Source organism: Odontesthes bonariensis, chromosome 1, assembly GCF_027942865.1.
Source record: "Odontesthes bonariensis isolate fOdoBon6 chromosome 1, fOdoBon6.hap1, whole genome shotgun sequence".
Lineage (NCBI taxonomy): Eukaryota > Metazoa > Chordata > Actinopteri > Atheriniformes > Atherinopsidae > Odontesthes > Odontesthes bonariensis.
This window is the reverse complement of record NC_134506.1, coordinates 23,258,097-23,280,098: the sequence shown is the minus strand read 5'-3', so window position 1 is coordinate 23,280,098 and position 22,002 is coordinate 23,258,097. Positions and strand designations below refer to the sequence as shown.

Below are 22,002 nucleotides of genomic sequence, written 5' to 3'. Positions count from 1 at the left end.
GCAGTGAGTCACACTCATTGCTCTTCAGCCTAAATTAGATGTTGTAAGCTAGTTGTTATGACATTTGTATATCACCCTCGTTGCATATTAGTTACTCCTCACTCTGTGTGGTGGTACATGTGTTTACAGGTATTAGTGTTTGTAGGCACTTCTTTTTGTGCGTGCTAGTTTTGTGCGTACATGTTTGTCCTTTGAGAAAAATAATTACACGTTATAGGGGTTGTCATTATGATGCTTGCTGTCCGGCCTTCCCCCTGACTGCGTGGCTGTGATAGGTTAATTACATGTCTGATGTTGATGATGTCACCATGTGGGCAACTTTTCCGAGACTTGTGGACACAGACTCTCTTAAACTGAGCTGAGCACGACTGGGTCTTGGTGCTCCGAAAGATGTGATGCAGGTTTTTATTCCCTTTTCTTCTGCGTCATGCTCATTTCACAGAAATGCGTTAAAGAAAGGCTTTTATTTTCTGAGTGTTCTTGTCATGTACTGTCCTTGTTCTCCCAATGTTAAGCCACAGATTTAATTAATTTGTCTTGCGCAAATTGTTGGTTGATTCTCCTGCTTAAAAATGACAAGGAGTTTTGTAACTGTGCAAAATATGTCAGCAGAAATAGCTGTTATTGTGTTACGGGACCAATGATAACCAGAAATCTTCCACATGACTTTTTGTGAATGCCCACAGATGAAATGGAACAGATAGTTTCATTAGATGATGGGGAAATTTGAAGATATAAGTTTCTTTTGTTTGGAAACTGTTTGGGTTGTATTGTTAAAGCAGAAGAGATACAGATACAATGAATTTCAGCCTGAAGCAGGTGAATGACTAAGTACAGGAATGGGCATAACATTCCTTCTGGAACACCTGAGAGGTTACGCAGATGGTGGCTGCAAGCTGAGAGAATGCAGAGTCCAAATCTCTGTCAACAACTTGTGCCTCCTGCTCTGCTCCACCTGGGGAATGTGTTACTTAATGGGCCACAAAACTGCCTGGAGACTACAGGTCTCTTATCTCAGATATTAGATGACCCTGCAAAAACAGGAATCCATCATGAAGAATAAGATCCTGGCAGAAAAGTAGGATTGAAGGCTTTCTCTTTTTTTTTTCTTCTTTTTTTTTGTGGACACAAGGGAAGAATGGTAGGTAATGTTATCTTGTTCACAGTTACAAGAATCCTGCTTGCAGAGGCTATGGGTTTCGAGTTTCTAATATGTATATAAAGTTTCATTGCACAATGGATCTTTTGTCTCAAGCAAACTGAACACTCCCCCTCCTTCTTTTACTCTCTTCTCTTGTAAAAAAAAAAAAAAATGCATTCATGTGCTTGTGGGGCTGTGAGGACTCAGGTTTCTGCTATCTTTGTGTGCCATGTCGTCACTCACCCCCGCGAGCTGAAATGTGCATCTTGCACAGACAGGCGCACTGCCAGGGCTGCTTCCAGCCATGGATTAGGGAGAATCCAGGAAACAACGAACTCCTGACAAAACAGCAGCATGACAGGTAACTGAAGTTACGCTGGGGAGAGACGAGGCAGACGATAATTACAGAGCTTTTTGTTTTCTGGGCACTCTTCGCTGGCTACTTAAGTGCCTGATCTGAAATCTGTGCCTTGTAATTACAGTAGTGGGCCCCATTAGGGCAGAGGTCTTGGTGGGGATTATTCTTCTTCTCCTCTTTCCACTGTATGTGTGTCTATGTTTGTGTGTGTGCGTGGGTGTGCATGTGTGTGTGTATGTGAGATCTCCCCACCTCCTAATGCGTCATGCACAAACCGCACAGCCAGGGCAGGAGGAGGAGCAGGAATTAGCCTTCCCCTTGTCTGAGTGTCCTGTGTGCACACTAACATTTACACTTGCTTCTTGATCCCAGAGCCACTGTGATTGTGTTATGACCTGTACTTAGTGTGTGTGCCTCTCCATCTCCCTCCTCTCTCTTGCTTTCTCCAGCTCCATAATATCTTTGCTCCCCATGCTGACGCAGAGAGATTTGTGTTGATTATGACAGGGTTGTCACACTGATGAGTGTGCGGCATGGCGTGTGTCACGTCGAGTTGACAGGGACTTTTGGCATTGCGTCTTTGAAGATGGGTTGTGGCTCTTGGTGAAGCTTGCACCTCCAAAACTGAGTTGGAAGAAAGCCAAGAGATTTGACAATGAAGGTCATGAATGAAGGTGGCTATATCTTGGCAGATGACTGTTGGATCCAATACTGAAACAGCAGAAGGTGGGGCTTAAAGTGGGTCACAATACAAGGGTCATCAAATGCCTCTAACCTCTAGGTACATAAATGCAGAGCTAGCAGTCAACATTAGATAGATCCTGCCTCTTTGAGCTGCTAGCCCTTCTAATAGTTTCTTAAGCACTGGCTTTAGTGCATGTTAAACCAGGATTACCCAATCAATTATGGTCAGTATAAACAAGGATTACTTAAAACAGTACATTTTTCATGTTGAGAGGCTAAAAGCAGGGTAAATGGTAGAGGCCGTGCTGCTGTTGATGTAAAGTGTTCAGACCTAGACATGGGCAACGCATGAAGCAGATAAAACCTTTTTTTTAATCAACATTTTTAGATTTTGTTTGGGGAGAAGTTATTTTTTCATTAAAGTCTGGAAGGTGATGAAATGATTTTGTGCACCGCTATGACTTTGATGTTTACAGTATGTTTCTGATGTTGTCCAGCTACGAGTGCAGTGTGGAGAACAAGAGCTTTTCAGAGGGTGTGGGGAACTGTGGGAGTTGATCAACCTTCAAACTTATATATTCACCCTTTTTGTGAACTCTGTCTTTGTTTACATTTAAATCACAATCATCAGCTGTAACCACCTTCACAATACCCAGCAAGTATGGGCATATATAGTTGCCAAACCAGATCCATGCACTCATGTGTGTCTTTGTTTACACATTTGCTCTCTCCCGCAGAGCCACTGCACACCCTTTAGATACAGAAGTGCACAGTCTTAGAAACTAGTGCTTTATAATATTAGTTTGCAAATGACTGGGTTACAAACTGCCTATCATCTGTTAGCCAGGGTGATCGTCTTGGAGTCTTAAGACAGCAGTAATTATGTGTCATTTTAAGTATATTTGAATGGGTTTACGTTCCACCTAAACTTCTGCACATGTTTGTCTGTCTTTAGGGAGCAGCTAAGGATGTCGAGAATTCAGGGGGATCTCACACAGCCAGATCTTTATGACCTCTCTTTCTGCCACACACACACACACACACACACACACACACACACACACACACACACACACACACACACACACACACACATCTTTCTCATTCAGTTTTCCCCAAGTTGTCAGTGCTGAGTGACTGGTGACTAACAGCCCCTCTCCCTTGTAAAAGGTCAGCAGGCTCCTTGGAAAGAAACAGTCAGCTGTCTTTTTGGAAAGCAACTGTTCTCAAAGTATTCAGCGCATCAGTAATTCACTCAGTTAGTCAGTCAGCGATTTCTAATCATCATATGTTCTTAATGGTGGAGAAGGATGGCAAGACAATGGGGTCTGAATAGTCTTTGTGACAGGAGAAGCTCTGTGGTTGTAATAACTGCAGCTTTACAGAATGAAATATATATTTTCCTTTGATGACTACAGCCAGACAGGAAAAGTGAGGTGTATCGTTACAGGAATTCATGCAAGTGGTTGCTGTTTGGTCACATGGAAAAAAAAAACAAAGTTCAAAGAAAATACATGGTAAACTCTCCTTCCAAAATAATGACTCGTTGTCCCATTTTGAAATCAATCTTACTTAATTAAGAAGCAATGAGAGTCCACAGACAGCATATATTAATTAACTAAAGCTGACTGCTATAACCAGATCCACTGCATTAATGACAACAGCCCCTGTGAAAAGCATCATTGTTCTCAAGATAATTGTCCTTTTAGTTAACGCTACCCAGGAAGGCTCTCCTTGTTAGAGGAGTTGGCTGGGACCAAGGACAGCCGGAGGCAGGGAGGGGACTGGGACTGATACTGGCCCAGTGCCCGTTGTGACAAGCCCACTTGTGCCCTCTGCTGAAATCCCCTTGGCATGCAGTGGAATTAGTAGTCCCCAGGGTGTGGCACCAGGGGGTGGTCATTAATTATATACTTTGAATCTTAACGAATGAGTAGCAATCAATAAAATAAAACAGATGTATGCAAATAGGATGCTGATTATACTGCCTAATGACATGTCATGTTGTTGAGTCGAGGGGAAAAAACGAAGGAAGGAAGGAGATGGAAATCAGAATGAGTCAAAGTGCCAGTCACATCTCATGTTAAAAACATGCATGTGTTCAGACATAAAAAATTGTGAACTATTTTACTTCTTTTTACAGCAGTAGACTGGGATTTGGCTACAATCCTGCACTCTTTAGCTTGTTAGATTCAATTTCAGATCTTATCACGATAGTTTTTTGTTTCGTTGTGAAAGAAAGTGCAGTGTCTGTGAGCCAGGAAACAGTGTGAGCGCTGAGGGTAGGGTTGAGGGGATATCAAGCAAGATAGGGTAAACTTAGGTGACGATGTAGGGGTGTTAGTGGCACTGTTGGGAGACTGATAAGGGCTATAAGGGAAGGAGGAGAGGTTAGTTCACCTGCACTGAGATCGCCATTGTATCAAACCAGCTGGAGCTGTTGGAAACTCTATACCTGCCTTTAAGCAGAGAGGGAGGGCAGCCAAGAATTAAATGCTGCCTCATCCTGGCAGCCGCCAAGGATGCTGTCTGACTCCATTCATGGTGAGCGTGAGAGGGCAAAGAGGGAAGAACAGAAAGGAGGTGGAAAGACAGAGTTGATAGTGTTTGTCACAAAATATAACTGAGAGCAATTAGAAAGAAGGGTAGTCTGTGGGCACTATGAAGACTTTAGTCTTTAGTCTTTGAAATAAAAAAGTATGTCTGCATCTTCTAAAAAAAAAAAGGATACAGCTGAAGTTGGTGAACAGCATCACTTTCACAACCCAGCCAGGTCTCTGATTAGATTTTATAGATAACCTCATTTTCGTGGAAAAGAAAAAGGTGGACTTCTACTTTCTCTTCAGAGCAGTGAAATTCAAGACCTAGGCAGTTCAGGAGGCCAGGACAGTCCAAGGAGAGGCCGGGGAACAGGTGGTGACCCTGTACAGCCTGGGAGTATATTATTGACCAGGGTCCAGCGGCCAGATTGATTACTTTATTGTATTGCCATGAACCCCAGTGGCCAGAGACCTCTGGTTGACCCTGGCTGGACAGAGCATCGCAGTGACCCTCACCTTAGCTAAAGAGTTATGTGGCTTTGACCTGCTCCCTAATGGTGAGGTCTTGACCTGTTCAGGGACTAGACAGAGTACAGAGCTGAAGTGCACCTATTCCTCTCTGTCCTGATGTCAGCGTAGGTAATTTAGAGGCTGGGAGTAGGCCAGGGTCTTACAGGGGGCCACCTTGTTTTTGGACTGATCGTATCTTGACTCTAGACCTTCCTCTGACCCAACTGTGTTAATTGTGTCAGCGAGCTGGGCAAATCGGGCGAAAAATGTTAATTAATCTTCACCAAATCACACCAAAATGGTGGAAAATCAATATTTCTCTATTAGATGTTCTCACTTTCACCTCATGGCTCAGATGAATGCCTCATGGTTAAGGGGATGATTTGTTTTCTGTATATTATTAATAATAATCAGAAAGTTAATGAGTATACTGAACTCTATTTTTGATTATCAGCGTAGAGAACTTTCACATAGCCACAGGACGTCAGGGTGTCTTGTGCGGTGCAGCAGTTCTCTGGGCTGGATGCCATGTTGACTATTCTTGTGCCCTGAGTTAGACAACAGGCAACACAGGGGAAGCAGCTTTTACTCTGGTGGAGGCTGTTTCCCCTACCATCACTTCCTACTTCCATTTAGCTGACAGGCAGAATATCTATCAGGCAGGTTTTTCCTGTGCTCTACATACTTTTTAGTTGTCAGCTGCAGCTTCTAATCTGAAATAAACAACCATGCACTAAACACATTGGGTAAACAGTTGACTCTGTAAGCCTTTCTGTCTACCTCCTTGCCTATCCTCTTGCATTGCTCTTGTTGAATTTGTTCACTTTTTCAGCTGAAGTTTCCCAAGATTACCATCAAATGATGCACGGTGCAAAAAGGGATGTTTAAATGTTTGAATATGGTAGGCTTGTTTGTTGCATCATGCAAAGTATGATCCATCGGATCTGAGAGACTCTACCTTAAGAACAGCTTTCTTCATTAAAATTGATATATCTTTCATTGGCATTGTTAGCTGGTTTTCTTCACATAAATTGAAGGCTTGGCTATTGAGAGGAGGGGAGGGGGAGCTAAAGTTCTTTCTAAAGTATAATGTCAAGGCCACTTTTCTGTAGCGCAAGTATCTCCTCAAGACTGATCTCAGAGTCAAGGGAAGCCTCTTGTTGCATCACTTGCAGTACTTTGTGGAGGGTAAACATTTGCCCTGAGTGCTGCTTTTCATTATTTTAACATGTTCTACAATTAATGCAGCCTAAAAAACAACTTTAAAATAGACTCCGTAATGACTCTTTGATAGTGTGTGTTTTCAAACGTTGTGATTTTACAGAGGAGGTTGTGTGTTTTATGAGTCTACCTGCCTGAAGAGTGGAATGCATGACCGCACTGACACAACTGCAGGATAATTACTGATACTAATAATATGGTGATGGGGAGGACAAACAGATGTTCCTTCAAATACCTTCTTCTCCGCACTGTGTATCACACCTCTGTTTCGCTGTTTCTGTTTGTTGTGTAAAACCATCTTAACCAATCAATTAAACAAGCGGTCATGCTGTCAACATTAAGCAGCTTTTATCACGACCCCATACAGCATTTCTGATGCTTCTGCAAAAAGCGCATCGTGCTCCATCACCCACCCTCCTTTTACTCCGTCCCAATTAACACTCAGCCCCCATTACATTGATTGGAAGAGGTGTGGTATTGGCTAGGTGGACCGTGAGCACATTGATCCTATTGACCCATCATGTGAACCATGAGAAAATGTTGAGCTGCAGATTTCTTACAACCAACAGCAGACTGCAAGCATTGCTACTGGACATGAGGTTCTTGTGTACATCGTGTACGTGTGTACATGTCTGTCTATTTACATTGGGTGTGGTGTTGCTGTGTTCTGGTTTCAGTTCATGGGCTTTCATGTGGTTTTAAGGAGCTAATTGGCACACGTCAGACCAAAACTCTATCCTGTGGGGACACTTGCTGTAAAATTGTTGTCTTCCACTAACAGCCAGTCCTTGTGTGCCACCCTTGCATGAATGTACAAACACAAACACACTCCCTTATTGCCAGCCAAAGGGCAAACCACTGCCCCACCTCACAAAGACGCACCTGGCATCTACGAGTCCACTCCAATTACTTTTCCCCAATTACAGGTTATGAACCAATTAGTCACCCTATCGTTTTACACTGTCCCCATCACTCTCTATACTCACAGCTCAAATATGGGGGCATCTGTTAGACATGGGGCAGGGAATGCTATCATGGGGGGTGTTGTTGATCTGGAGCACTCTTATGTTCAGTGCAGTTCAAGGGAAATACATAGTTTTGTCAAATACTGCTCTTTATTTTGTGTGCGAGTGTATAAGATATAATTGTGACATGTAAAAAAGTCCTCCAGAACAGCTGTCTGGAAGCAGTTGACTTAGCAAACTCCAACATGTACATACATTGTAAGAAACACATTCCAGGGACAGTTAAAGCTGTCAACTTGTAATTTGTAGTAGCACTCAACTTGAACTTTCAGGGTGAGCCACTTGGCCCTGCTCTAATTCTCACCTCCTTGCTGACACCCCCCCCCCCCCCCCCCGTGTGTGTGTGTGTGTGTGTGTGTGTGTGTGTAGAAGGAGGTGAGCACAAATCCGGATGAGCAAGTTTTTTCATGCACACATGAATGAATGGGTATTTTCTTATTGTCGTCCCGTCTTTTAAATTTTTTGTTTCTATAGTGGTGCATGGTGTGTTTTGTGTTTTTGTGTATTTTGCTCATACAAGCACATGTCCCCCTCTTTTAGCCTCATGGCTACATTCCCAGTTCTAGTTGGCATGTGTGAATACGCTCAGCTATGTTCGGTACGCTGGCATAACTGCTTGAGTGGAAACTCACTGCTTCATAGCAAGATTCCATTGACAATAAAGTGCTATAAATGACTTCTGTTTAGTGTAACACACACATATAATCATATACACGAGTATCTTTGTATTCACTGAAGCAGTGTAAGGAGCCAGGGTTAAGATTGAAAATGCTCAGGATGTGATCTCTTTCTCTATACTTTGGTATTCTTGTAGCTCTCATCCCACTTTTTTTTTATCTTGTCTGCCGGCATGCTCTTTCAAAGTCTAAACAATGTCATTATTAATTAGATACGTTTTATTTTTGAAGTTCTCAAGGACCATAAGGCAACACAGAATCTTCCCTGGTGAACCTGGGTTATTTTCCTAATTCTAATCTAATTGATTTCAATATTTGCTGCCACGTTAAAAGTAAATCTCATGAGTTTTACCCGTGTTTCTGTGTGGCCAGTCCTGTTTTGCGTTCTGTGATCACTCCTTTCATCTGTCTCCGATGAAAGTCCTAACCCATGATGTAATATATGTGCACGCATATACACGTGTGTACATGTGTGCACGGAGGGAATGTGGACATTTGCCATATGAAGTACACTTAATATAACAACCTTGAAGATGTCAGGTATAGGACTGTACGTCCCGCATTTTGAATAATATCTTCAGATTTTTCAACTCACCTCTACTAAACTGTTTGACCTGTGTAGTAATCAGGTCTTATCCCTGTGTATGAACACACTAGTGTTGTTGCTGCTCTTCTCAATGCTTGTTTTTTCTACTACTGGAAGCATCTGTCATTGGCTTGAGCTGGGTGTACCTTAAGCTAATTCCTCAGCAGTGTAAATTATAATGTTGTTCGTTGTAATGTCAGCGTAATGACACAGTAGACCAAGCCACTTGCAGTCCTCCACCTGCCTTTGTTTCTTTCTCTGTGAGGAGTAATTCCATAAATCTAATGCATATTCCGGAGAATCTGTTTAATATTCGAGTGTAAAAATCTGTGTTGTGGTAGAAAACTGGAGCTTTGGCAACTTTGACATGCTTAAACATTGTGTGCATTCAAGCTGATGCAAACCTACAAATACCGATTGTAGTAAGAGATGTGTGCCTGTCCTCTGAGGAATGTGTGGGTTCTCTTGCAGCGATTGACCCTCAGACCCCGGGCTCACGTGACTGAAATTCCACACACACACACTGACTACATTGGCACAACACACAGGCGCTCAGCTGCTTTTATCTCCTTGCTCAGAAATAGAGCCCACACCACTTAAAAACTGTAATAATACCCACAAGCCCCCTAACTGCTCACTGATAAGAAAGCTTAGCGATAGATACCAGCAAACAACACCCATTTGAATAATGACTGTTTTTGAGGCTGGTAAACTCTTATAAAACAGGATCTTACCAAGAAACCCCTGAGCATGGGTGCTCCAGAGTTCTACTACCTAGCCTTAGTTGGACTGTGCTGTGCTCAGCAGGCTGCCCAGCTGGGGCCCAGATGTGGCAGCCATGTCATGCAGAGCTGGGAGGCAGAAGATAAGAGGCCGATGGTAAGCCTGCTTCTTGGTTTCGGGTCTGTTCCACAGCGGTTCAACTAGATGTTGCGGTCGGTGCGATGTGAACTTTGACAGCCCGTGTCATGCTTAATGCCTCACTTCCCAAATACAGCTCAGTAGGGCTGATTTATATCTACCAGGTGCTACAGCGTGTAAGCAACTCTGGGATGAGAGGAGGCATGTGGCCATTTCATTAAGGCAGATGAACAAGGGCTGCAGTGTGTGTGTTTGGAGATGAGGGGCAGAGGGCTGGTCTTTCTCAAATATAGCTACACCACACTGTAGCTGTCATAACACTGAGACTCTGCCAGGAGAGGGGAAGAAGAAGAAAAACTTATTAACACACTCCACATTTCTCAAAATATCACTCCAGTTTTTGCTTCTCCCTATAGCTCTCATTTGTCTGTCTCATGTCTTTTCCCCCCCACTTACGTGCCTACCCAGCTCAAAGGCACTTGTAGATGCTCTTGTGCCAAGTTGCGCTTCAACCATTGAGCTGCCAAGAGTCCTAATGGTCAGATATATGTTAATTTTCTTTCAGCTCCTGTGCAGTGAATTTGCTTTGGTCTGCACAGCTTGTCGCTGGGTCATCCTCACCACACATGCCTAATGTCTGTTTGTACCTCACAGTCACACATCTTCTAGCTATACAACTCAGAGATAATCTGCTGGGAATTGCTTAAATGCAACCCATTTTAGGAATACTATTCTGATGGCAGCAGTTTTCCCTCATTGTCAGATCTCCTTGGAGGTCTGTGGCTCAGATTTAGTGCAAATGAACACTTATTATGAGTAATGCAGTGAGGGCTTTAGTCTTTTAGTCACATTTTTCCTGTTTATTTCCTGCCAAACAGTAGCGGTTCTCTCCACACATGGGTCTCTGTGCACCGTGGTCGGCTCTTGTCAGTGCTCAGCGTAGCTACAGAAATGTTGTTTGATGTTCCTCGAACACTTCAGAGTCAAGTGTTGAGGTGTCTTTCAGCATTGCCCTCCAGGCCACCTTGTTATACACTTAACAAGTTGTTTTTCTTTTGTTTTCCTTACCCCTTTCCTCTGTTGACAGTTCCTCATCACAGCTTTACTCAGAAGGAATGCGCATCACCTTCCAAGGTTTGCCTTGGAATCTGTCCTTGTAAACTGTGGGGCAAGCTCTGCGCTCCTTTTAAGATGACGATTGCATCAAGACCGGATTTATGAGTGCTGTGTTTGTAAACTGCTAGTGTAAAGATTAGGCACCTCATTGACATGCAGACTAACACTTAGTGGTCTTTTCTTGCTTGAATTTCTTTCTTTTTTTTTTGCCTCTGAAATATTTAAAGATGTTTTGTCTGATCAGAGGTACACATTGTTGGGTTTATTTTCCTTTGTTGGGAATTTCACTTGTGATATTCCTGCTTGTAAGTTATCAACATAGCTACACAGCTAATTGAAGAAGAGGCAGTGACTTCATGTAAGCACTAACTGGAGATGTATGTCACTGCGACACAGAAATAGCCATGTATAATTGTTGGTGATGTCCATTAAGGAGAGGTGCCTTGTTCACCTCGCTTTTTTATTCTTACATATATAAGATCCTTGGCTTGAAGAGTTTGATAGCATTGTCTCTTTATGCCTTTAGTTTTTCCTCTCTGTTTTTACATTTTGGGTTGAGATATTTCTTTTTCTACTTTTTTTCTAAGACAAGGAACTAAACTAAAAACTCGATTAACTTAATTCAGCAAGAAAAAGGCATTCGAAAAAACACTTTTCCCCCCTGATGTTTATCGTTTGAAACGGGTGCAGTTCTTTCCCAGGATAAGGGCTTCAGCTTAGCAGAAGGGAATTTGGGCCAGGCCTCATAAAAAAAGTATTTGTGTACCCGCAAGATTTTCGCTTCTCCTTTTTAAATCTTTGTCATTAATGACTTTAGCAAATGTGAAGTGGGGAGTGAATGGTTCAGCTGTGCAAGGTCTTCAAAGCAACCCTCTAATTATTTATCCAGGATATCCTACTCTAGAATTAGAGGCCAGGTCACCATTGGCTTTCATGCTTTTTTTTTTTTGCAAAGAAATAATTTCCACAGAATGGTTTCACTGGGACACTCTCTAATCCCTGCTTTATGTGCATGTGTGTGTGTGTGTGTGTGTGTGTGTGGCTGGATATGTGCTCACACTCATGCCCACACAAGCTTATGTGGATGGGACTTCACTACTCCTCAGTTTGAGGTGCGTAAAAGAGATAGTGACTTTCCATTTTCCACACATAACAGTGCATGACTTCCCTTCTCTCCGCTCTCACCCGAGATGCTTTCACCCACATTACTCGAGTTTCTTGGTCATTTGGCCTTCACATGCCTTCTAAAAGGGATCTTATCACCCTGCTCAGGTTTAGACACTTAACTGAACACTGCCCCGAACTGTCTGAGTCTCTGTGTGACCTAACTCACTTCTCATAGTGTATAGTTTTTTTGTCCCAGCTGTGCCTCTTAGTTACAGTTTTTATGCAGTTTCTATACATTATACCGTAGATTAGCTTTCTCGTTCTTTACTGTTTTCTCACAGAAAATGCATAATTACCACACGTTTCTCCTCCTAAATTATTTGTTGCATTTTTTGAGTCTGTCCCTTTAAGAATCCTCAGCATTTGTCTGTTTCCAGGTGGCTGTAAAGCCTGTGTTTTACCAGGTGCATGACTGGGTCATTACTTAGGTATTTGTTTTCCAGAAGGCTCAGCAGCATTATAGACATGTCATCCATGTCCCCAATCTGTCTGTCAGGGCATGATCCTTGCATGCATACTTGTATACTACAATTTGATGTAATGCCAGCTTGAGATCCTTCAGAACATATCCCAGAGCTTGGAGGGGTTCCTGTTCTCTTCTCATGGTCAACAGGGGCTCAGTATGCTAATCAGTGTTAGCTATTCATTATGGATGTAGAAGTAGTGGTAGTGACATGTCCCTGTCCAGCCCAATTCCTCAGGTGTTTGCGTGGTAGGGTAATGGAGCAAAGCTGTGTGGAGTGTGTGTGTGTGGTTTGGGATTCAAATGTAGTCACAACCCATGCTGGATGGGGAGCTGATAGTCTCTTCAAAACATTTACATAAAGCCCCACAATTGTGATAATAAACCGTTTTATCATTGGGCTCCCAATCAATAATGCGGCTTCTTAAGGTTTAATATTTCAATGGTATCGATCATCTTAACAACTGTGTTTGTGGTTGCCTTGCCTTAGTTGAAATGCTGCAGGAACGTTTACACATGCACGTATGTGTGTGTGCATTTGTGTGTAGTATACTGTATATCTTTATAGTCTGACTCTAGTTTTTTAAAAAACTCAAATGAGTTCCCACTTCTGAAAATAAGGTGATGCAATATTTTGACATTTCGCTCAGTCTTGCAGTCCTCTGAAGTCAGTGCTCTGTCCTTTACTTTCATAGCAACATTCCCAAATAAGTTGTGGTCACTGGTTATCTTAACCCCCCCACCCCACCCCTCTCTCTACAACCCTCATCCTGTTCCAATAGAATAAATGAAATGGACTGAGTGCAAACAGCAGCTCTGAAAGCACTGTCGTTGGCAGATTCCACTTCCATCCTCTCCAGAGAGAATGTCTGCTTCCTGCAGATATAAATAGTGGCAGATTTGATAATTAGTAGAAATGAAGGACCTTGGGCTCAAAGACTTTGATCAGCACATTTCCCCCTTGTCCCTGACCTTTCATCGGACACGTGTCTTTGGCTCTCTGGCATTGTGTATTGCCCCATATCTCAATCTCCCATTCTCTATCTCTCAATTCTCCATCTCTTTTTTCTTCTAATTTGAAAACGCCACAAAAGCACAGTTGTACACATAACATATTTACAAAAATCTTTTTGGGATTTCTACTTTTTAATTTCAGAAGTCTTCTCAAGAATCAAGATTAGTCCCTGACAGATGAATGTACAAAGTATCGACTATCCTCTCAGCCTTTCTGCATTCCACACTGTGAGAAAGTCAGCACTGCATGCTAAAGGATGTGAGGCTCCTTGTCAAACCGTTCCAAATCATTCAACATCCATGTCTGTTGGTCTAAAATGGAGCAGAAATGGAGGATGTGTATCTAACCAATCTGATAAGTATTTGAAAGTCTCTCTCGCTCTGTCTTGCAATTTTACGGACACCCTACGGTGTGTGAATGTATACCATGCTCTGTGCACTGAGTTGCCTGGGGGTGAATGTTAGTTTGTGCCCAATAGCCTTTCTCTGATTATACATCAATACCTTAATTCCAACGATAATTTATGCGCTTATAAATTACAAAGCTCTCTAAACTAACCACAAGGGACATAGGAGAAAATAACACAGTGCACTCTTTCAGAAAGAAGCGCTGTAATAAGATGTTTTTATAGCAGTTCTAATATTTCCTGCCCACTTTTTGTGTTCTTAATTATTCAGATGCCTGGGTGCTATTGCTTTTAAAATACAAAATCTCACTTTGACTTTTTGGTTGTTTTGTTTACAAAAGTCATAAAAAGTCTCTTCCAGCATGTGTATTTTGCGTGCTCTCAGTGTATCTCTTATCCTGCACTGAAGTTTAAATGATATTACATGAGGCTTCTCACATTTGTTCTTGGAGTGCAGCAGAGAGCCCCCCTTCCCACCTCCCACGCTGTTTGCTAATTGGTGGGAGACTGGGAGCTTCCTGCTGTGTGTTCGCCGCTTCCCTCTGCTTTGCCACCCCACCAGGTCTTTCACCACATCGCTCTGCAGAACCCAGTAATTAACCCTCAGCTAATTAACTACTTCTAATTACACCAGCATACAGTTTCTATCACACCTTCCAATATTGGGGGAACACCTTAGTGCAGTATCAATCCTTTCTGCAGGGTTTTGGAGGTTAAATGTCCTCCAGTCTTGATCATTTAATCAGACTAACCTGTGTGTATGAGTAACATGCTGTTCTGTGCTGTGACTTCACTGCTTCTTTGTCTTCTTATGTAACTTTAGTTCCCCTCTGTAACATAGAATGGATTAGTACAATGTGATGCTGTTGTGTAAAGGGTAAAATCATTTTCAAGGTTCTATTTCAGATGTATTAACAAAGGAGGCAATTGATACTACAAACAAATCAATTTTGCCTTCTCTAGCCAGTGTTACTAGTGCAAAATGCTTACTGAAATTGAGTGCTGTGAAACTAAAACAATCGACATGTTGCCTCCGTGGTATTTTAACATGCTCATATTTTTATCAGCAAGGATTGTTTTTGCTGTATGTGTTAAAGCGGTATGTCTCTACAGCACCTACCTACATGCATGACAGAGGCTACATGCATGACAGAGGCTACATGCCTCCGTTTTGCTGTGTTTGAGAAATACTCCCAGACACGCCAGTGACCAGCCTTCTGTGCTCGCACACACTCTTGTAAACATGCAGCACTGTTCCTCCATCCCTTAGACTCAACACAGCCATGGCTATTTCTGTTCCACAGACTGATAGCTCCCACTGAAGATCATTGATTTTACGGGAAGCCCTGTTTACAGGCTGAGTGCCATCGACCTGAGGTGACTTTTTGCCTCCTGCAGTTGGAGCATCCTTATGTCTGCATTAGTAGAATAGAAGACTGAATATTTACAGCACACAATAAACAACTATGTTGTAGATGGTTAATTGACAGAGATACAGCATAGGGGATAAAAGAGAACAAGAACTCCATGTAATGAATATAATTACCATAGTTATGGTAACTGTTTATAACAGATTGTATTTATTTATCTATTCATTGGCTCACGGCTTTGATTGACACTTGTGACTGTAAAATACCAAAATCTATGGAATTTACCCTTTCAGATTACTCAAATTTTCAGAGTGTTGATAGATTAAAAAAACAGCTTCTTAGTATGTTTTTATGAATGTAAAACTATACAATTTAGGATGTCATGCAAGCATTTATTTTTTTATTGTAAGTCATCCTGTGTTATCTGTCTGACTGTCTGGGACTCACCTGTACCCAAGTTCCTATTCCTCAGTTCAGTATCCCATCTTTATATTAACTGTAGAAAAAAGATAATTTAGGAAGGGAACAAAAAATGGGAAAAAAAGACAGAAAAGGGCGCATGCAGTGTAGTGTTACAGATATACTGTAATATCATTCACTGTGAGTGCACTGTGAAAGCACAATTCACAAAGCCATGTTAAGCATTAAAGTGTGCTTATGTTAAAGAGTTCAATGCATGTATGTCTTTATTGGTGATTAAATAGAACAAACCTAGGAGATAAACCCAGGCTTCACTGTGCCTGAGGACTACAATAGTTCCCCCGTCAATGAGCATGTCCCTAGTGCAACATCAAAAGCCTTCCCCTGCTTTATCAATAAGAATCCTTCCTTCCCACATCTTCCTGTAACTTGCTTAGCGTTCACGCCATTGATTTTCCAATAAGCGCCCCTTACCCCGCGATGGCTAGCCAGGCTCTGTGATGGCTCAGAGACAAGACACAGACCAGCAACATTACTGAGGAACAATTGAAAATCAGATCTGGTGTGTTGTTAGTGGTCCTCAAGGCATGTTTAGAAACAGTTTTTCCATTTTAAAGAGGAAGTCCCTTGCTGCTGACGTGGAAGTGTATAGGAATAAGAGTCAGGGCATTATCTTGCATATAGTTTTCACAAATTGAGTCAGAGCTTATTCCCTCAGGACACCCTGGAGAGCAGGGTCCTCTGGAGGCAAGGCCAAGCCTTCAAGGCAGGTGATCAGGCATGCTTATAATCAGATGGTTCCTTAGCCTTTAATTCCTCCCTCGCTTGACAAGTAAATCCCACCTAATGAAAAGACCCATAACTTAAAACTCATTTTGCATCCCTTCTAAATGACAAACAGACCCACGCTCTGAAATTGTTCATTAGAACCAAGGCCTTTGCACAAGGTTTAACCTAACTGTGGAGGGAGGGAGTAGAATATGACTTTTTTTTTTCTTTTGTCAGAGTCTAGAAAAAGAAAGAGCAAAGTAACCCTGTCATAGAGTTATCGAACGCAGGTGGCAGCAGAGGGTGAGTCCCACATTCAGGATCTGTGCATAGGCATGCTCTCCCTTAGATCAGCTCAGGAATCCAGCCTTTTCTTCCCTGTGATTATCTCATATTGTTAGCTAAGGCTTGTTTTGGCTGCACACAGCCTGCTTATTGTCAACTCAGTGGGCCCACATTCAGAATTACAATGCAACACAGGGGCATGGGCCATGGCACAATCCCTTTTTGTGGAACTAGTATGAAACAGAATATTTTCTTTTCTGCATATTGCAATATGTAACTGCTCATATTGTTACTCAGTGGTAGTCACCTTTAGCAGGCTGATCCTTCATTTTGATTTGTGGTTATTAACACAGTCAGCACTCAGAGGCACCGGCCTCCTCCACTTCCCCTCTACTTGGACCGCGTCTCTTTGTCTGTCTCCCATACTTGTTTAGTGCCTCCCAGAGATTAAAGCTTTTCCTGCTTTAAACAGGTGTCACTGAGCCAGGCAAACCTCCAAGAGACAAACAGCGTTATATCAGTTGGCCCATCTGCGACTCTCCGACTCCAGACAATCCCATTGCTCATCAGTAGCCATTGCAGGTTATTGAATTACACCATCTTGATTTTAAAGGGCAATCCTGTTTTCTGTAAGCAGTGGACACACCGGGCTGGCTCAGTACTCCAGGTCTGATCAAGAGTCATCGTGTTATCCAGTCTACTGCTAATTGCTTGTGGTATTTTAGAGCTGTAATGGGAATTGATGGCTGCATACCCTCAGTACAACACACTGTACTCAGCTTGTTCACACTCATTTAGGCAAAGAAGAGGTCATTGTTAACTAGCAGTCTTAGCTGCTAGTCATGCATGTGGGCCCTGTGTACCCAGGCCTGGTCGAGAGAAGTAGCGGAATCTGGAGGAGGGGCTGATAGATTATAGGAACAAAGTGTGAAACACTCCATGTTCAGACTTGGACATGTTTTCCTATGAGAAGTGTAATTTTCTGCCTTTTTTTCCCTCTTCATTTTGTATAGTTTATCCACTTGCTGTTAGTCTAAAGATACATTGTGTTTGACATGTGGCTTTTTTTTTCTCGCTCCTCTCTCACTGCCCTCAGTCCATTTTTGTGAAATGACTGTTGAGCTCATAGCCTCTTATTAATGGAGCAGATAATAAATACAGACCAGTAGGACTTGTATCCCCTCACTCAATATGGCAGCCATCTTTAAATCATGTCTGGTTGTATAAAGCAATCTTGTTAATAAGCCAGACAGTCGAGTATCTCATCATTTTACATGCAAAGTACCTCAAAGGTCATCAAGGTTTTTGCTAAACAAAACAATCAGGTCAGGGGCTGTACTACTAGAAATGTGTGTGCATTTATAACAATGAGAACTACAATGTCTTTGTCATATTTCTTTTTTCTTTTGGATTTAATATATTTTACTGTCATCATATTTCTTTTTTAAATTTTTGCTTTTCTCTCAGTTTGTTCGTCTGACCTATAAAAGTATATAAAAAAAAGCTGTACATTATTTTTTTTCCAGTTGGAGAGCATAAAGGCCGGAGAGGTTAGGTATGTTGTATTGGAAGTAAGCTTCATCAGACATTCATGAAGAGTCAGACAGACATTATCAATCTTTCCTCTCTCTCACTGGTTAATATGTTGGGCTGTGGGGGTAGACTCCATTCTGAAAATTTGCATCCCTAAGTAAATAAGTAAATAAATCAAGTGCGAGCAGTGAATGTGCTAATCAACCGGGACATGGCAGTGAGCTTGGTGCCGGGAAACTTTGCTCATGTAATATTCAGTACTGGTGGGTTAAAGGGCAGCCCAGAGTTATTGGTTTCAGCCCGATTGCCCCCTTTAATCAATGTTGGCTGCATCCCTTTAATAAAATTATTAGCTCAGCAGTATCTTGCGCTATCATTTTATCTCTTCTGTGCTCTAAATTGCAGCCTGTGTTGGGCCTCTCAGATGCTCGGGGCATGGCCAGCTCCCGAAAGCTCAGCTCCCATTTATTATTTCAGAGGCGGATGATGGCTGTAGTGTTTGAAACAAGGCTAAGCGTGCAGGTTATTGAATGCAAGATCTAAACACAGCTGCAATGAAGTTCCAACTCAGCTAATATATTTTGAGCTCATAGAAAATACTGCCTTTCGTTGCACACATTAGAGTTAATACAGTTCTATATCAGTAATGAATGTGTCATATTCTCATATGTGCACAGCTTAAGTTGAAATAATAACACTGATACTGTGAAAAAAATTTTTACCAACACATTTTCACTTTTTCCTCCAGTTATGTAAATGTGAAATGTGCTGATGGGTGGCTTCTCAGTGTCTAATTATCTCACAAGGAATCTATTTGATCCATTAAGTTAGTCTGACTGCAAGTTAATTAAAAACGGATGTAGGATTTGCAGAATGTAAGATTAGGGGTGTTGTTTGGAAGGTGAAGATAAAAGATGGTACCTTTGCGATATGGCAGGAAGATGAATCATGGACGGCTTATTAGTGCTTGTCTCTGGTATTGTGTTTAAGTGCCTAATCTAGTGTAATGAGCATGGTGTCAGTTTTCCAATTATATCTCAGACTTTGGTCCCTCTTCCAGGGTGCCATACATTTGATTTTCTTCTTTCAAGGTTCCTCTAGGTTTTCTTTCATATTTTCTGTGTCTGATCTTTCCATAATGGGTATAGAATTATTTTTGAAGATATAGGGACTCGTTTCTAACTTTGGCATGATAAATGATGAGTTGTGTGTGCATCCATAGAGTTTTCAATAAAAAAGAACTTATCTGTGTCTCTGCAGGCCTGGATGCGATGAACGCCTCATGTAGGCATCAGCATGGACAGCTGTGAGTCTCCCGTGGTTTCTGGGACAGACGATGGGCTCGGCTCCTCCCAGCAGCAGCAACCACCACAGCCCTGGAACGATCAGTCAAGCTCACAGGTCACTTGCGCCAACCAGGCCCCTTCCCTGGACGCCCTATCTCTCTCTGCTCCTTACCCTTCTCAACCCCAAAACTCGATCACACCTCATGACGGGGTGAGAGAACTGCAGTCCCAACAGCAGCAGCCAAAACGGACATCACCGCAGGCCCACCGGGATAGCTCTGCCATAGGCCAGCTGCATTCCAGGAGAGAGGGTCTCGAGGAAGTGGAACAGGAGGGTGTAAGCTGTGGAGAAGAGGAAGAATCTGAGGACTTAGATGAAATGGAGATTGATAGCTGTTTCCCAAGTCTTCAACCCTTCCCTGGGGTGCCAATAGCATCAGGGGGAGGGGGCATGCCCACTCTTTTGCGACATCAGCCTACACAACTGCAGGGACCACCTGAGAGTGAGAGTGAAGAAGGAGAAGAGGAGGAAGAAGAGGAGAGCAGCGATGTGGAAAACCTAGCTGGAGAGATAGTATACCAGCCAGATGGCTCGGCCTACATTGTGGAGAGCCTCAGTCAGTTGATCCAAAGTAGTGGAGGCATGGCACCAGGCCTCCTTCCCACAAACTCCCTCACGAGTGGGGGAAAACCAGGGGAACCTGCTGGAACTTCATCCTCAGTCTACCCACAGATCATCAACACTTTCCACATAGCCTCGTCTTTTGGGAAGTGGTTTAGCAATTCAGACCAAGGTTTTCCCAATACCTCAACAATGGCAGGCCTCAGCCCTGTCCTGCACAGTTACCGTGTCTTTGATGTGCGGCACAAAAGCAACAAGGATTACCTGAACAGCGATGGGTCTGCCAAGAAGTCCTGTGTATCCAAAGATGTTCCCAACAACGTGGATTTCTCCAAATTTGATGGGCTAGCCCTTTATGGCAAGGGTAAACCCATTTTCATGTGTTTTCTTTGCAAGCTGTCCTTTGGGTATGCCCGTTCCTTTGCGACTCATGCTGTCCATGATCACCGCATGACACTGTGTGAGGAAGAACGGCGGCTGTTAGGGGACAAGCATGCTTCTGCCATCATCCAGGGCATTGGGAAGGACAAAGAGCCCCTCATTAGTTTCCTGGAACCAAAAAATAAGAGCACTCCTCTGCCACCAACCCTGCCCCCTATGAACTCTGGACAGAGCTTCTATGGCACATTTAGTGGTGTCCATCTGGAGCCTGGAAGCAGCACTGGGGGCAATGAGACCCTCCAGAACAAAGACTCTGACTCTGGCCTCCAACAACAGCAGCAGCAACAAAACCCACTTGACTCAGTCTTTTCCCTTGGTGGGCTGAGCCTTCCCAAAGCATCCACTCTTACCTCATCCCCAGGCTCTGCCAAAGACTCCAGTTCCCTGCCCAAACAGGGAGGGAGAACAGAGGAGACTGCGGGGAAAGAGTTGGCATGTAAGGGAGAAGATGGCAACACTGAGGGACATGAAAGCAAGGCACACCTATCCAACCAGATGGGGAGCTCAGAAGAAGAGGAGGAACTGTTATTAGGTGAGGAGGAAGATGACGTGGAGGCAGAAAGCACTGCAGTGGCCTGTAGTGGTAACAGTAGCAGTGGTGGGGGTGAGGTGGGGGAACCAGCTGTCTCAAACCAAAGCATTTCCAAATCTCCTTTATTAATGCCTAGTAGCACTCTCCAGCCTTCTGCCTGCACCTCTGCAGTTAGTTCCACACTCAACAGCAAAGCCCTTGCTTCCATTTCCTCCTCTGTCAAGGAAGAGGGTTCAGCTGCAGACGGAGGAGGGAGGACCTCAGAGCTCCCTCTGAGCTTTAACTGCCAGGGATCCACTGTTCCCATGGCAATGGCGGCAGCTGCCGTCAGAAGGAGTGAGGATGACACTACTGGCACTTCCTCCTCTCCTCTGTCCTCCAACGCTGCTGTTGATGAAAGTGCCAATCGAGATAGTGCCACAGCTCCAGAACCAAATGATTTCCCAGCAGAAGGAGAAGAGGAAAACGGAGCCCTTCTGCTTCATCACCACATGCACCACCATCATCATCACCTCCACCCTTCATCTCATGGTCACTCCCTATCTATCCCAGGCGGCTCCTGTGACATGATAGGAATGAGTGAGTGTTTGCAGAACCATGGCCCGAGTGGGAGCGGAGGAAGTGGGGTAGAATGCCCTAAGTGTGACACTGTTCTAGGTTCCTCGCGCTCCTTGGGTGGTCATATGACCATGATGCATTCACGGAACTCATGCAAGACGCTTAAGTGTCCCAAATGCAACTGGCATTATAAGTACCAGCAGACGTTGGAAGCCCACATGAAAGAGAAGCATCCAGACTCTGGAGGCTCCTGTGTCTATTGCAGCAGTGGTCAGAGTCACCCTCGTCTGGCTCGTGGAGAAAGCTATACCTGCGGATACAAGCCCTTTCGGTGTGAGGTATGTTGACCAGAAATGTTAAGGTTTGCAAATAATTTTATTTTGTATGGTTAATTAAGGTGAATATAAGGTCAAAATA

The 22,002-nt window shown here is 43.2% G+C and overlaps 1 protein-coding gene across 3 annotated transcripts in view; it reads left to right on the top strand.

Annotated features, from left to right (window-relative positions):
• The window catches only part of zfhx3b (zinc finger homeobox 3b), a 208,470-nt gene that overhangs the window by 103,400 nt on the left and 83,068 nt on the right, over nt 1-22,002 (top strand). For all 3 annotated transcript variants that reach the window (XM_075460829.1, XM_075460840.1, XM_075460819.1), the window contains one exon: nt 19,407-21,923. In XM_075460829.1, the coding sequence (XP_075316944.1) occupies nt 19,443-21,923 (2,481 nt within the window). In that variant the 5' untranslated portion in view covers nt 19,407-19,442. The remainder of the gene's footprint in view (nt 1-19,406; nt 21,924-22,002) is intronic.